Below are 15,043 nucleotides of genomic sequence, written 5' to 3' on the forward strand. Positions count from 1 at the left end.
ATTGCCACTGTAAAACGACTCGCTTTCTGTACATCTGCTTTGACCATTTGTATCTGGATTTTGAGTCATAACACACACACACACACTGCTCGAAAATGCTTGGACGTTTGTTTTTAAATTCTCGTACGGCAGCACAAGCATTACCTTGACGCGCCAGCGGCTGTCAAAAAGAAAGACTCTTTTCAAGGCAGGAAAGAAAGCTTTCTGATGGAGCCTTTCGGATTCGGCCTAAATTGAAACCTTATGTGTGGCATGTGGAATTCTGGGACTTTGGCTGGCTCCCAAGAATCCACAGAATGTGAGGGATTTTTTTTCCCTCTTTCTGCCTCTCTTTCTCCCTCTATTTCCCCCCCCCCCCCCCCCCCTTCTTATCCCTCCTCCTATGTGTGCGGTGTTGACTTACATCAGCTCTTGCGAAGGCGCCGCCAAAGTGAGCCAACAAGACGTTTAAGCAAGCCCGATCCCCCCTCACTGGAATATTCTTTGGACAAATGCTCTGAAAGGATAAAAGTAAGTGAAACTTATTTCTCAGTTTCTTTAGGTGTTTTAAGTTCCTGCTTTTGAAGCTGATCATAGTGTTTAGTAGCTTTTCAATGATTGAAAGCAGAAGCACAGAATGGTTTTCTCTACTGAACGGAACGATTTTGATCGGCGTGCATCAAATGCTGTGTTCTATTCAGACAACAAATCTCAACTGGGGTGTGAACAAAAAAACGAGACACCAGACGTTGATGTGACATTGCGAAATGCTGCATTCATCAGGTCACACACACAGAAGGACAAATGTGGGATGTAAACCTTAGGGGTAGTCTGAAACCTTGATTAGGACTTTTAATGATACAGCAATTTGTAAATTAATATGGGGAAAAAACATATTTGACTTGACATTTTCAAAACCTAATATTTCGGATTGATCTATGACGTTAGAAATAACCATAATTAATAATAATAGGCATTTAAGTCTCCCCCCTTATTGCTACTTCAGAACAGTGTAGCTCAACTTGTTCAGATCCTCAAGGACTCTTTTAAATTTATGTATGTGTATTATATTATACATAAGCTACTTAAGTGCCACCAACGCAACTGACAGTAAAGGTACAACGTTTACGCAGCAGTAAAAGTAAAGTTAGACCCTTGAACGCCTCTGTAATCAGGAAGAAGCGAGCTGTCGGTCTTTAGCCGACCAGCAATTTAGATTTACAATTCATAAGTCAATCTTAAACCATTGACGTTCATCATAAATGGTCGCATTTAAAGCCTTTTAAAAATGATCTACCAAATCGCTAATGAGTGTTGGCGTGCCGTAACAGGAGAGAAAGATGGAGACCACGTGACATCCCGACAGTTTTTGCACAGCATTCTAGAACAAACACATCACGGCTCAAAAAGTGCCATAAAAATAATGATACACACATTAGTTGTATAAGTGTGAGTTTCTGAGATTCCCTTTCATCATACACTTTTTTAAATAAAGGGAGAGGGGAAGGTCATGGGGTCAAAGGAAGAAAGCCAGGAAAGCTTTAGCAAAGTAAGAATAAAACAATTGACAATTAAATATCTTAGTGCTTCTTAAATTGCCAGATGAAAATGCGCATTTCAGAGGAACGAACCGGCCACCTGGTAAGAGCAACAATTATGCCCTATTAGAACGATCTTTTTGTGGGCTTTAACTCCAGGCTGAAAAGGAGGTCAATGTGTGGTCATCTATCATGCATACGCAACATACACACACACACACCTGCATGTGACACCTACATGACACTCACGCAGCACCGATGGACACCAAAGAGCATGTACACTACCTGACAAAATTTCCACTTTGGACTTTTGTTTACGTTGAACCATTGCACTTGTCATCGATATTAGTATTTGCAATTGCAGACTGGGACAACGATACTATGTATATACTTTGAATTTGGGGCAAAAAGAAGAAAATGAGTCAAGTTGTGTAAGATCAGTAAATATGTAGTACAGCAGAACCTCCAAAGTTGAACACAATCCGTTCTGCGATGCTGGTTGACTTCAGTCCTAAATTCTTTCATGACTGTACAGGAAATGTTGTATTTCATTTTTGTGTGGTTTAATTGGTACCATCTAAAATCAGCCATATTGCTCAAAGACAAACGAAGGTCGAGGCCTGGGAAAACATCCAAAAAGTCGACGTTTGCGTTTTTAGGTGCTCTCCCGTGTACTCTGCTGTGTGTTGAGTCACGTCGAGCTGCACTGACTTATGTAATGATGTTCGTGCGGTCCGTTTATCGGAAAGTCATCAGCATGTGTGTGCCACTTGACAGCCGATTCATCCTTGTGATCCACGAATGTGTGTGTGTGCTGTCTTCCACTTCCTGTACTGGCTGCCTCATGTTTATTTATGCAGAACTTTTTTGTCCCCACTTTTTCTCCCCCCCCCCCCTTTCTTGTTTAGCCTTAATACTCATCATTCGTTATGTAATATGTCATAAATTGTTATTGTTATTGCCGAGCATGTGAAAGGAAAATGATTTTTAATCTTTAATGAACCGGGGCGTTCTGGCTCATGGTGTTTGAACTTGGCTCCACAAGTCATGAAAATATAAATCCACTTTTGACGGATATGGGCAGCTGGCCCTGAAAATGAAGCCCAAGTCCTTTGCAGTTCTTGTCCGCTTTTGCTTTTTGGAGCTGGAACAGGACTCGTAGTCCAGAAATTGACCTTTGCACTGAAAATAAATTGGAAGGTTGAAAAGCTGGACAGCGGAAACTGCAAAGTGGAACAGCCTAAAAAAAAAAAAAAAATTGGCTTAATTTTTATTTATTGGCTTTTTCCACACATAAAAATTCATAAAGCAGATGCTCCCTCTGTGTGCCTGTTAGAAATTTTCGAATGTTGAGTAGTTTTACTTGTTTTTCTTTTTTACTTTTTTTTTTTTTACTTATTTTTGTTTTGGGTAGTTATATCAAGAGTTTTGGGGGGGATTTTTTTCCCTCATAAATCAAAACATCAAATAAACACGACTGCCATGTACCTTAAAGGCAAATTATAAGTCACATTAAAATGAAACAAGTTTTAAAATATTTATCTCTTTTTTTAGGATAGAAAATACACGATACACTTTTCTATGAGATGACAATTTATTGCAAATTATTAGCCACTCCTCACAGACCTCCACTTATATTATACAGCAGTTCTTTCAACAGTACATTTTATGACACGAAGTCTGGACCGGTTCACTGGACATGACACTTCCTATCGGAAACTCGCCCCCATTCACACTCAATGGGGAATTCTCCAGGTCGAGACCCCAAAGCACACAGGGTCCTTTACAGAGCACCGCATAACGTTTTTCTAGACGTCCTATCGTACACAAGCCGCCAGCTGTTTGGCTTTCATTAACTCCGAGGTGGAGGCGAGAGGCGGACAGCTTAAGCTGGAAAAGATAGCAAGCGGCCGTAACCTTAGCGGCCGTCCGGAGAGCTTCGCTTAGGCTGAAGGGACACAGGCTGCTCAGTTAGTCGTTAATGTCTTTGTCAATACTGGTCGCACGTCATCTATTTAAGAGAAGGGGGGCAATTTGACATGTGATATTAATCAGCGCAAGGAAGAAACCAAGTACAAATACTTCATTGCTGTCCTTGGAAAGATTATTTAGCTAGCTGTACTTTTAATATAGCATTTTAGCTGGCTGTACAGTTTTGGCCCATTGGAGCCTTTCAGGGATGCGACTTTTATACCTCATCACGACACTGACCTCTTTCTCCAAACTATCCAAAGCTCATTCTTGAGAGATCTAAACATTTTATTTTCTGTCAACCTTTTTAACACGCTAAAAAATGTGTGCTTAGTTGAAATGTAATTTTTTATCAACAAAAAAACAACAACCCATCCCCACCTTTTGCCTCAAAATGGGTTAGTCCACTTGATCCCATTTCAAAAACACCTCCAAACTTTTAACCAACGACAAACTCTCAGCATTCACGTGTATTTTTTTTGTGTGTGTCCAGGTCGAGATCCATTCCAATCCAAACACGTGTTTGTGATGAAGCGCCCGCGCCATGTCCGCCTGTCGTTGCTGCTCCTCGTGACCTCTCTCGCATCTGTCAGCTCGCAAGTCAACCCAGGTACGTTCTCGCATCATCATCGCAAGCTTTTGGTCGACACACTGTCCCTTTGACTTTCTATTGAATCTCATTTGACCTCACTTTCCTGTTTTTGTGCAGCATGCACATATCTCGCTATTCGATTGGAGTCTGTGGCTAATGCATACCAGACATTCTGACAGCAGGAAAGTCCATTCAAATAGTCTTTCTCCGCATGTGCGTGTGTTGAACTCAAAGTTCAACAAGTTCACAAAAAAAAAAGTTTGTTTCCAACCTTGAGGATTTCTTACAATTGTGTGTGTGTTATAATCTCAACATACTCTAATGTATGGAAGCAGGATACTTCCACCTAGAGTTATTTTTTCCCACAGCAGGGAAAGAGTCACGGCTGAATTTAATGGAGCCGAAATGGCGAGCCAAGCCAACTTTCCTCTGTTTAAAATTCCCCAGCAATGGCGCTTGTACCATCCCTGTGTTTTCCATCCCGATCCTGAGTGGGCGAGCGTGATTTCACTCTTGAAGAAAAAGAAGTGTGTGGGTGTGTTTTGTGTATCCAAAAAGACAGACCGGCGCTATTGACAAAATTGTTTGGATGATCTTAAATGTTGGATCATGCCTCCGCATTTAACGGTTACTCTACGTATATTTATATTTTGCAGACATGCGGTGTGTGCGCGTGAATGTATTTGGCGCTACGAGTTGCCAGAGTGAACAAGTCTACCTTTCAGAAACCCAAAGGATGGGGAGAAGGTGGTTTGCGCTCTCTGGGGCTCTGTAACACAAAGCTGGTGTTTTTCCACCTTCTCCTGGGCTTGATATTTTTAGATGCTGCGGTGGCCTGAATGTGAAACCTGATGGGCAGTGTGTGTGTTTAGGGTGGGAGGTCGATGCGCGGATGCGTGTAAATGACTAGCCGCGCTGCTCACCTCAGGGGTCACCTCTGAGTGGCTCGGGTAGAAAAATAAACATAGCAAGGAACAACATTTGGACGGGCCTCGTTTTGACATCCGCTAACTCGCTCCGCATCGTGGATGTCCCTAATGGCCGACATTCAGACCTGGATGTCTAATCTCAGCCGAGTACGAGTTTAGCCTTTGTGAGGCGAGGTTTCCTACTTTTGTCTTCGAATTATCTCAATTATTAAGCACCCCAAAGTCTAGTGATGGTGTTCATTAGCATATTTTCTGTCAACTTTTGTTTGTTTTCGTCTTTTGATTATTTGGCCTGCAAACCACTAATAGCATGAAAATATTAGAAGAGTCCAGTGGTTTGACTTGATGTGGCTTGTTCCTAACCAGAGCAGTCTGGGGTAGTGTGGGGCGGGGATGCAAGATCATTGAGTCCAAGATGAAAAAGTTTGGTCAAGTCTGCAACATCTGGAAGTGGTTCAGGGTGTGCGTCTATCGCCTCATCAGTGAAGGCTACGAAAATCCTCTCGGCTTTCCACGTTGAGAAAATATTTGGATGAGATCAGCGTCGAAAAGGGGGACAGAGGAGACCTTGAGTTCTGCTGTTGCTGGCATCTTCTCAAAGGAGACCAGGTTCTTGCTCTCTCTCTCATTCGCCTCGCAACTTCCGCCTGACGTTCCGGAGATGGTCGTGACTTGTCACTCGCTGGCACGCGCGCACACACACACACACACACACACACACACACTGACTCTTTCATTGCAAATGAGGTTACCTGGCGGTCGCATCCTGTCAGGTGGACTCGGTCAACGAGCACCGAGGGAAAAATTCTTGAGCCAGTAGTCAGTTAATTCAAAGTGCGTGAGTCAGTTTACATGCCATGTGAGAAAATCCATTTGTTACTCACTCAAGGAACAAACAGTGGAGAGGTAGACTGCCTCGCAGTTCTGAGATTCCACGTTTGAACCCCGGGTCCAGTCTTCCTGTGTGGATTTTGTATGTCGAACAAGCAAGACCTTAAATCCCCGTGAATTTCGGCGGGAGACGAGAAGAGACCACACAAGAGTAGATGAGGTGGCGTGCAGGAAGCAAACGCTATATCCACCGCAATGTGGAGGCGTAATTGGCTCCGAGCGGCCGACTTGACCTCATGCAGCTACGCGCACGCCATCATGCCAGGCCTCGTTTCGATTGGCACACGCACATATACACACATGTGGTGATTCCGGTTTATTATTTCAATAACACCGTTGCGGCCCTTTCACGCCTTCCGTCCAACAATATCTTTTTTTTTTTTTCTTTTTTCAACCGCTGTGCAATATGTGTTTTGTCAAGCAAAAGCAATACAATGGATGCTGGTTGTTTTCCAAGTTGATAATTACTTACAATAGCCACAACTCTTACGATATTCTCCATTGGGGAAATCCCCCCCCCCTGCTGAGTAAACAATGAATGAATGATCATGTGGCCTGCATGACCGGAGACAGGGGCAACTTTTATATTTGTCATCAATTTTGTATGGCTGTATTTAGTGAAATATGATCTAGGTGTGTGTGTGTGTACTTTAGGTGTGTGTCGGTACCCCTTGGGAATGTCTGGTGGGCAAATTCAGGATGAGGACATCTCCGCCTCTAGCCAGTGGTCCGAATCCACCGCTGCTCGATATGGCAGGTAGGGGGTCTCACACATACACAATTATAGGTATTGACCAAAAATAATATTTAATCATATTTGAGTGTTTTAGGTTTATTATTCTATAGATTAAATTTATTATTTAAAAAATAATATCAATATTCTCAATATTCATGTAAATTTGTAAATAATAGTATATTACTGCATTTAATTTTTTCAACAATTATTTAATCAAATAGGGAATTTGTACTGTTTTTAAGCTGTTAAGTCTAATATGAACCTTAAAAGTCTAACACCAACATCCGCTTCCTAGGTTGGACTTCGAAGAGGGTGACGGCGCTTGGTGTCCGGAGATCACGGTGGAGCCAGACAACCTGAAAGAGTTCCTGCAGATTGACCTGCGCTCGCTCCATTTCATCACCCTGGTGGGCACTCAGGGTCGCCACGCCGGTGGCATTGGAAACGAGTTTGCACAAATGTACAAGATCAAGTACAGCCGCGATGGCAGTCGCTGGATCTCGTGGAGAAACCGGCAGGGCAAGCAGGTGAGAAGAAGTTATTTTAGTCTATATATTTGAATATAACCTTTAAATTAATCAGCTGATTAACAACAACTACAAGACAAGAATGACGTTTGTTGCACGCAGGTGATCGAGGGTAACAGGAACGCCTACGACATCGTGCTGAAGGACCTGGAGCCGCCTGTCATCGCCCGATTCGTGCGCTTCATGCCCGTTACGGACCACTCCATGAACGTCTGCATGAGAGTGGAGCTGTACGGCTGCGAATGGCTCGGTAAGAAGAAAACAAACCCAAACCACAAAAATCAGGGTTGCCAAATCATGAGGTTATTGAACCTCTTCAACTTAACAGACTATCCAGTGCAGGAAGTTGATGATCATCTTTGATTAACAGATGGTCTGGTGTCATACAACGCTCCTGCGGGCCAGCAGATGAATTTACCCGAGCACGTGGTCTATCTCAATGACTCTGTCTACGACGGCGCCATCATCCACAGGTCCGTGTGTGTGTGTGTGTGCGCTCCCTCTCGTCGGCAACTGCCTGAAACTTTTCCTCGTCGTCCCTCTGTTGTTGTTGTTGTCACCCGGTTGCCATGGTGACAGCAAAGAGACAGTGGCGAGAGGGTTCCAGGTGGCAAAGCCTCCTCATAGGAACAACTGAGTCAGCCTGCAAAGGAATGACATTATAATTGTTTGTATTATAGCATTGTGAGTGAATAATGTCCTCCATGACACGGGCCTCCAATGGGCCAAGTTACACATAGCTGAGCCGAGTTGCTTGCTCGATGCCGCCACCTAGTGGTGGTAGCAATCACTTTTGCTCAAAGAGGCAGGGAACATTTGGAAGAAATGTTTCAGTCCTGCAAGGACCTTATTATATTTATTTTATATTTATTTTGTCTGTCCTGTCGCTCTCTTAGCATGACAGAAGGCTTGGGTCAGCTGACGGACGGCGTGTGCGGCCTGGACGATTTCATAGACAGCCACGTGTACAACGTGTGGCCCGGCTACGACTACGTGGGCTGGAGCAACCAAAGCTTCCCCGGCGGATACGTGGAGATCATGTTTGAGTTCGACCGCATACGGAACTTCACCACGATGATGGTGAGAACATCCCACCATTTGTGCTCCTTCCAAGCGAGAATATAAAATAGTCATAGTCGTCTTGCCATTCCAGGTTCACTGCAACAACATGTTCACGCACAACGTCAAGGCCTTCCAGCAAGTGGTCTGCTACTTCCGCTCTGAGATGGATTGGGAGCCCACGCTTCTCACCTTCAGCCCCACGCTGGACGACGAGGACCCCGGCGCACGTTTCGTCCCCATCCCGCTTGCCAATCACATGGCCAGCGCCATCAAGTGCCAGTTCTACTTTGCAGACATATGGCTGTTGTTCAGCGAGATCACCTTCCAGTCAGGTACAATATATAAATAGTCCACGATTAGTCCAAAACTTTATAAAGGCCCACATGTGAGCGAGCATTCAAGAAAGAACTGCTAAACCAACTGTTGCTAAGCAAAACAGCAGCACACAAACTGTCTCTATAGAAGACTTAACATGTGAATTGTTCTTTAGACACAGCCATGTATAACACAACGCTGACTCCTCCCAAGACAGGACTTCCGCCCATCATCCAGCCAGGTCAGTGAGCATCAAAATCCATCCCTGTGATTGACTTGCGAATAATAAAATGATGAATATAGTTAGTGTGAGAGCAATTAAGTTGGCAGTTAGCATTTATGCCTCCTTGTGCATTTCAAACATCTCCCCGTTTCCCTCCCCAGAGGACGACCCCACTCATAAAGTGGACGACAGCACAACACGCATTCTGATTGGCTGCCTGGTGGCTATCATTTTCATCCTGGTGGCCATCATCGTCATCATCCTGTGGAGGCAGGTGTGGCAGAAGATGTTGGAGAAGGTCAGTCACTCGCCAAATAAAATGACTGCAAGAGCAGCACACGATAAATAACACTGAGTCCGTTTGCCAACATAGAGCGAGACTTTCATCTACAGTCACAACCAGTCGAGCAGCGCCACCAGTGAACAAGAGTCCAGTTCTACTTACGAGCGCATCTTCCCGCTGGGACCAGATTACCAGGAGCCCTCGCGGCTTATCTGCAAACTGCCCGAGTTGGCACAGAACTCAGAGGAACCCGGTAACAGACACGCCCGACAAAAAAAAAATTGTTCTTTTTTTTGGGGGGATAAGTATCTATCATTGCTGTGTTCCAGCTTCCAGCAGCACGGCGGCCCAGGACGGCGTCCCCCACTACGCCGAGGCGGACATTGTCACCCTGCAAGGCGTAACCGGCGGCAACACGTACGCCATCCCGGCGCTCGCCATGGACTTGCTTTCCGGGAAGGACGTAGCGGTTGAGGAGTTCCCGCGGAAGCTGCTCACCTTCAAAGAGAAGCTGGGAGAGGGCCAGTTTGGAGAGGTCGGCGATTATCGCCGGACTTTGAATCGGAGAGCCTCAAAAATGCCAAATGATTAAATACCTCTTCTTGTGTTTAGGTGCATCTATGTGAGGCAGAGGGAATGCAGGAGTTTATGAATAAAGAGTTTCTATTTGACGTGCCAGAAGAGGCCACGGTTTTAGTGGCAGTGAAAATGCTACGGTCAGATGCCAACAAAAACGCAAGGTAAGGAGTCAAAATTTACAATAATATACAAACGTATTGCTTTGGCGCCGCCTTGTGGCCTCACGGTGTCATGGAACAATTATGAAATGAAAGAGGGGGGGGCTTCAGACTTAAATTACTTCCAGATTTTCACAATTCACAACAGGACACCAATATCACGTTTCACCTTTATTTTTATGATGCATCATATTTTAAAGAAAAAAATACTTAAAGGAACAAAATGACCCACAACCTGCATTGATTATATTACCTGTATCTAATTATGTCTCTGAACGTCCTTCTGAACCTTCCTTAGGAATGACTTCCTAAAAGAGATCAAGATCATGTCTCGCCTGAAGGACCCCAACATCGTCCGCCTGCTGGCCGTGTGCATCTACAGCGACCCTCTGTGCATGATCACAGAGTACATGGAGAACGGAGACCTCAACCAGTTTTTGTCCCGCCGTGAGCCAGAGGGACAGTTGGCACTACTCAGCAACTCGCCCACAGTCAGGTAAACGCAAAAAAATATTTTTATTATTTACATCCCGTATGCCACAGATCGTGAGTGACTAAATTATTTTTTTCTTCGCTCCTTCTTCTTCCAGTTTCGACAACCTGTGCTACATGGCCGCCCAGGTAGCGTCAGGAATGAAGTATCTCTCCTCACTTAATTTTGTGCACCGAGATCTGGCCACGCGCAACTGCCTGGTGGGCAAGAACTTCACCATCAAGATAGCCGACTTCGGCATGAGCAGGAACCTGTACAGTGGCGACTACTACCGCATCCAAGGTCGAGCGGTGTTGCCCATCCGCTGGATGTCTTGGGAGAGCATCCTGCTAGTGAGAACAATTCCAAACTATAACATCTTTAGAACAGAATAGAGCTTATTTTTGAGTTAAACTGAATTATTAACATCTAAAGAGCAATACTGCCACCTAGTGGTGAGTAGTAGTAGTTTTTTTTATTGGATAGATCATTTTAATAAAACCATGTATTTCCTCACGCAGGGAAAGTTCACGACGGCGAGCGACGTGTGGGCCTTCGCGGTCACCCTGTGGGAGATCTTGAACTTCTGCAAGGAGCAGCCCTACTCGCAGCTTACAGACGAGCAAGTCATTGAAAACACGGGAGAGTTCTTCAGAGATCAGAAAAGACAAGTGAGCTCTAAGCATCATATTATTCTTTCATTTTACTTTTGTAAACAGCGAATAAAGTTGAGTTAAATTAGACATTACCAAATCTGGTAACACTATTACAAATATTGCAGCTCTGCTTACCTTCAGGTTTTCACATGATCATGGTTCTGCTTGAAAATGTCAAATGTGTTCATTTATTTTACAGATCTACCTGCCACAGCCGGTGTTGTGCCCAGACTCGCTCTACAAGGTCATGCTGGGTTGCTGGAGGAGGAACACCAAGGAAAGACCGTCTTTCCAGGAAATACACAGAGCCCTCCTGGAAATACAATCATAGAGCCACTGCGACGTTTCACGCAGATGACCGTGTGTCCGACGTGATCCAGGCTTTTAAGCTACTTGCGCGTTTCACCTGTGTTAGTGTTTGGAGAACACTGTGCGGCGGACGTACGTGCTACGGACCGACCAGAGACACTCGTCCACAAATTCTTACAACAAAACACAACACACTGCATGGTTGTGCTACTTCAGTTTAACTGTAGCAAGTGGCATTCTGCACTTTTCATGTTGTATGTTAGAATATGAAGTTGAAATGTCACATTATTTTTTTTTGTGTTATTGTTTGGAAGACTGCTTGAATGTAGTGGGGGGGAAAGTGCACCAGATTTCAAGTGTTTCATCTCAGTCTCCTCGTCGAATAAGAAGGAAATGTCACCTCTGAAACGTCTTTCTTTTTGTGCTGTGTAAAGACAACCAGTATTTTGTACTCATATTTATATACTGTGTGTTGATATTTGACTGTTTATGTGTGCTTGGTGTAATTGTGTATGAATATGCTCCTTTTTTCCATATTTTTTCTTGGATTAGTGATTGAAACAAAAGTGGGTGGATGGATCGTGCAAGATGTGGAAAGTAGAGTTGTTGGATAGTGTACGCGTTGTCATGGAAACGGGTGGCAAGGTGCGTTACGGGTGCCGAAAGGGGTCAGGGATGTATATGTTCAATGTAAGATATCAAACGGGGTGAAGTGGAGACATATTTAGTGTTTTTGTACAGTATTGTAGTAAAAATTGTTTATGTACTGTACTTGTTAACGAACGTTGTACATTGATTATAAAATAAAACAGTGAATTCCATCCCGTGCGCTTTCGTGATCCTATTGGCTGCCGTGCCTGCTGTATCCAATCACAGGACAGCGAGGGCGGGTCAAGTATGACTACATGGTGAGTTCAAAAGCGTAGTTTTCTGCACTGAGAGAAGTATTCGTGCTAAATATGCTACTTGGCTTCGTTTAGTGAGGTAGAGAAAAGATGAATAAGGTTGTTTTGGTGACGGGAGCCAACAGGTAAAAGCGCTTGTTTGCTGTGGAATGCCGTGAGTGGTCAGGTAGTTGTTGTAATTCGTATTAAAGATATTATATGTAATGCACGATGCGATAAATACTTTTTTTTTTTACTTTGTTTATAACAATCCGGACTAGCATCGCAGTGTGCTAGAAAATCTACGGTGGCCAAAAAAGGTCAAACCGACGATACACGACTTTTTCCTCCCCTACGTAGGTTTTTAGAGGAAAGACAATTACTTGGCTTACATATGTTTAAAATATACTGAATAATTTGGCAAAAGCAGACCCACAGTTTTATATTTGTGCTTGTGCAAAAGTAAAAAAAAAAAAAAAATCGACTTTAGTGCAGTCACCAAGTATTTGCACTTCATTACTTCCCACCACTGTTTGTTTTTCCCCACCGCAGTGGCATCGGCCTGGCTCTGTGTGAGCGTCTCCTCAGCTCCCAGGATGCAGAAGGACTCCACTTGTGTCTGGCCTGTCGGAACATGCGTCGGGCTGAAGCCGCCCGCTCTGCCCTGCTCGCTTCCCACTCTGCGGCCCAGGTGACGCTGCTGCAAATGGACACCAGCAGCATCAGCTCGGTGCTCAGGGCTGCACGGGAGCTCCAACTCAGGTGGATGGATAAAAACACTCAAGTGCAAAGCCAACATTCCTTATTTAACTATTTTATATGTGGCCAATCATCATAATATGACATTATATACACATTTCAGTGAACATAATCCATCGCTGTATGGGACTGATATACAAACCACAGTCAAAGTAAACTTTGTCTTCTGCAGGTTTAACCGGCTGGATTATGTCTATCTAAATGCGGGCATCATGCCGAACCCACAGTTTGACCTCAAGGCTTTCTTCAAAGGCCTCTTTTCCAGGTACAACGCATATTTAACACCACTCCGCATATCTTAATATGAGGTTTAAATCACAGTCTCTGTACTGTATTTTATTTTTTTGCAGCAATGTCATCACCATGTTGACAACTGGCGAGGGCATCCTGACCCAGAGGGATGGCATCACTCCAGATGGCTTGCAGGAAGTATTCGCCGTCAACCTCTTTGGTCACTTCCTGCTTGTGAGTTTGTCCGTCCCTGTCAGGCTGGAGTAGAAAGACGTGTTGACATTGGTTCTTTGCAGAGGGAGCAACTCTTGAGGTCACTTTCGCAGAATGCAGGCTACACTGGATATGTCGGTTACTTGAGCAACAATACTCATTAAAAATGAATAGCTTGATTGTCCCTGATGTAAGGTCACGGGCACCTTTATAGTCTGACAACTAGCAGCCGAATAAATACTATCCCACAACCGCTTTTGATTTTTGAAGCCTTGTGTTGTGATTATTTAAAAATGTACGAAAGGAATCAAAAGTGAGGTGCGTTTCCTTTCAGATCAGGGAGCTGGAGCCGATTCTTTGCCAAGCAGGTCGGACCTCTCAGCTCATCTGGACGTCCTCCAGTAACGCTCGCCGCTCGGCTTTTAGCCTGGAAGACGTCCAGCACCGCAAAGGCCGCGAGCCGTACAGCTCATCCAAATATGCTTCGGACATTCTCAGTCTGGCGATTAACACTCATTACAATAAGCAGGTTAGTTGTAAAAACAATAAAAAAAAGATTTTAGGACATTAAGGTTGAGCTTTACCTTTACTTATTTGGGTAAGTTAGCTGACTTGTTGTGCTCTCCAGGGCTTATACTCATCTGTGATTTGTCCCGGTTTTGTGATGACCAACCTGACCTACGGCATCCTGCCTTCCTTCCCAGCATTCGTCTGGACCCTATTTTTGCCTCTCCTATGGCTGGTGAGTGACGTAAAAACTCTACTGATGTCATTCACCCCAATGCACTTTCTCTTTGTTATCAGATCAGAGTGTTTATCAATACGTTCACCCTGACACCTTACAATGGAGCTGAAGCTTTGGTAAGAAGAAGCACCTTGCAAAAAAAGATGCTGCGGGACGCTTATGCGTGTGCTTCTGCTTTTGTAGATTTGGCTTTTTAATCAAAAACCTGAAATGTTGGACCCACGGGCCAAATACCACAGTTTAACATCTGGCCTCGGTCATTGCTACACTCAACCACGGCAGGTATGCCTGATAAATGTTTCCACTTGGAATGAGCATCCTCTCTGGGATAGTTGAAACAATGTAGCACATTAGATCCTCTTTGCAGATGGATGTCGACTTGGACACGTCGGAGGAGCTCTATGACGAGCTGCTGCAGCTGGAACGGGAAGTGAGGAGGAAGCAAATCACATCTTAACCACTGCCATGCAAGGTGTTTCAGGATTGGTATAGATACTGGCATCATTTGTTGTCAGTAAATTATTTGAGCATCTTCTGAGGCACGTAAAAATCATATTCATGTTTTAACATTGTCACACAAGTGTAAAAAGAAGTTAAGCACCGTTGATTGCAAGAAACACCTAAGTATACCTGGAATCTGAATGTCTTTCTTTTTAGTCTTCTCACCTCCTTGTTGGACCTAAATGTCAAGAATAAAATGTTTCTCTTCCTTCCTTGAAGATGGCTGACATGTGAGGTTGTCAAATCCATAACGCTCGGGACAAAAGGCGTCAGATTCCAACAGCAGGCTCTCGGTGTCGTCCCCAAAGCGTACATAGGTGCTGCGAGTGTGCACGTCCGCAACATCAGGCAATGCCGGCTGCTGTGTCCCGGCATTCTCGCTTTGACTCTCCTCCACCCAGCTAACTTTTGGGTTGGAAAAAGCCCACACCATTCCGCAGAAGTACAAGAAAAAAGTTCCCATGACCAAAATCATGAGCGCGTATGACTC

General features: G+C 44.3%; 2 protein-coding genes across 4 annotated transcripts; both read left to right on the forward strand.

Moving 5' to 3' along the window:
* The first annotated feature begins 111 nt into the window (after positions 1-111).
* ddr2a (discoidin domain receptor tyrosine kinase 2a) lies at positions 112-12,041 on the forward strand. Its single transcript, XM_037250259.1, has 17 exons — positions 112-510; positions 3,982-4,098; positions 6,555-6,657; positions 6,932-7,163; positions 7,266-7,413; positions 7,534-7,636; positions 8,060-8,243; positions 8,317-8,557; positions 8,716-8,781; positions 8,925-9,061; positions 9,137-9,299; positions 9,376-9,581; positions 9,659-9,786; positions 10,082-10,279; positions 10,374-10,608; positions 10,777-10,926; positions 11,111-12,041. Exons 2-17 carry the CDS (start codon positions 4,017-4,019, stop codon positions 11,240-11,242), a joined length of 2,508 nt encoding a protein of 835 aa, XP_037106154.1. The 5' UTR covers positions 112-510; positions 3,982-4,016; the 3' UTR covers positions 11,243-12,041.
* A 60-nt stretch (positions 12,042-12,101) lies between these two features.
* Positions 12,102-14,694, forward strand: LOC119122082 (3-keto-steroid reductase/17-beta-hydroxysteroid dehydrogenase 7-like). Of its 3 annotated transcripts, XM_037250265.1 has the most exons (10): positions 12,102-12,250; positions 12,657-12,866; positions 13,036-13,128; positions 13,214-13,328; positions 13,642-13,836; positions 13,915-14,049; positions 14,112-14,168; positions 14,236-14,334; positions 14,420-14,511; positions 14,547-14,694. In XM_037250265.1, exons 1-9 carry the CDS (start codon positions 12,216-12,218, stop codon positions 14,507-14,509), a joined length of 1,029 nt encoding a protein of 342 aa, XP_037106160.1. In that variant the 5' UTR covers positions 12,102-12,215; the 3' UTR covers positions 14,510-14,511; positions 14,547-14,694. The 3 variants fall into 3 exon arrangements, with proteins under 3 accessions (XP_037106160.1, XP_037106159.1, XP_037106161.1); XM_037250264.1 differs by having other exon boundaries at positions 14,420-14,694; XM_037250266.1 differs by having other exon boundaries at positions 12,104-12,250; positions 13,936-14,049; positions 14,420-14,694.
* Positions 14,695-15,043: the final 349 nt, after the last annotated feature.

This window comes from Syngnathus acus, chromosome 4, assembly GCF_901709675.1.
Source record: "Syngnathus acus chromosome 4, fSynAcu1.2, whole genome shotgun sequence".
NCBI classification, from domain to species: Eukaryota; Metazoa; Chordata; class Actinopteri; order Syngnathiformes; family Syngnathidae; genus Syngnathus; species Syngnathus acus.

Bases quoted from the DNA above. Each gene is read 5' to 3' on its own strand.
- ddr2a (XM_037250259.1), top strand. From the start codon at position 4,017: ATGAAGCGCCCGCGCCATGTCCGCCTGTCGTTGCTGCTCCTCGTGACC. The intron at 7,414-7,533 runs GTAAGAAGAAAA...TTTGATTAACAG, and splicing joins GTACGGCTGCGAATGGCTCG to ATGGTCTGGTGTCATACAAC. The intron at 10,609-10,776 runs GTGAGAACAATT...TTCCTCACGCAG, and splicing joins CTTGGGAGAGCATCCTGCTA to GGAAAGTTCACGACGGCGAG.
- LOC119122082 (XM_037250264.1), top strand. From the start codon at position 12,216: ATGAATAAGGTTGTTTTGGTGACGGGAGCCAACAG. The intron at 13,329-13,641 runs GTGAGTTTGTCC...GTTTCCTTTCAG, and splicing joins TCTTTGGTCACTTCCTGCTT to ATCAGGGAGCTGGAGCCGAT. The intron at 14,050-14,111 runs GTGAGTGACGTA...CTTTGTTATCAG, and splicing joins TTTTGCCTCTCCTATGGCTG to ATCAGAGTGTTTATCAATAC.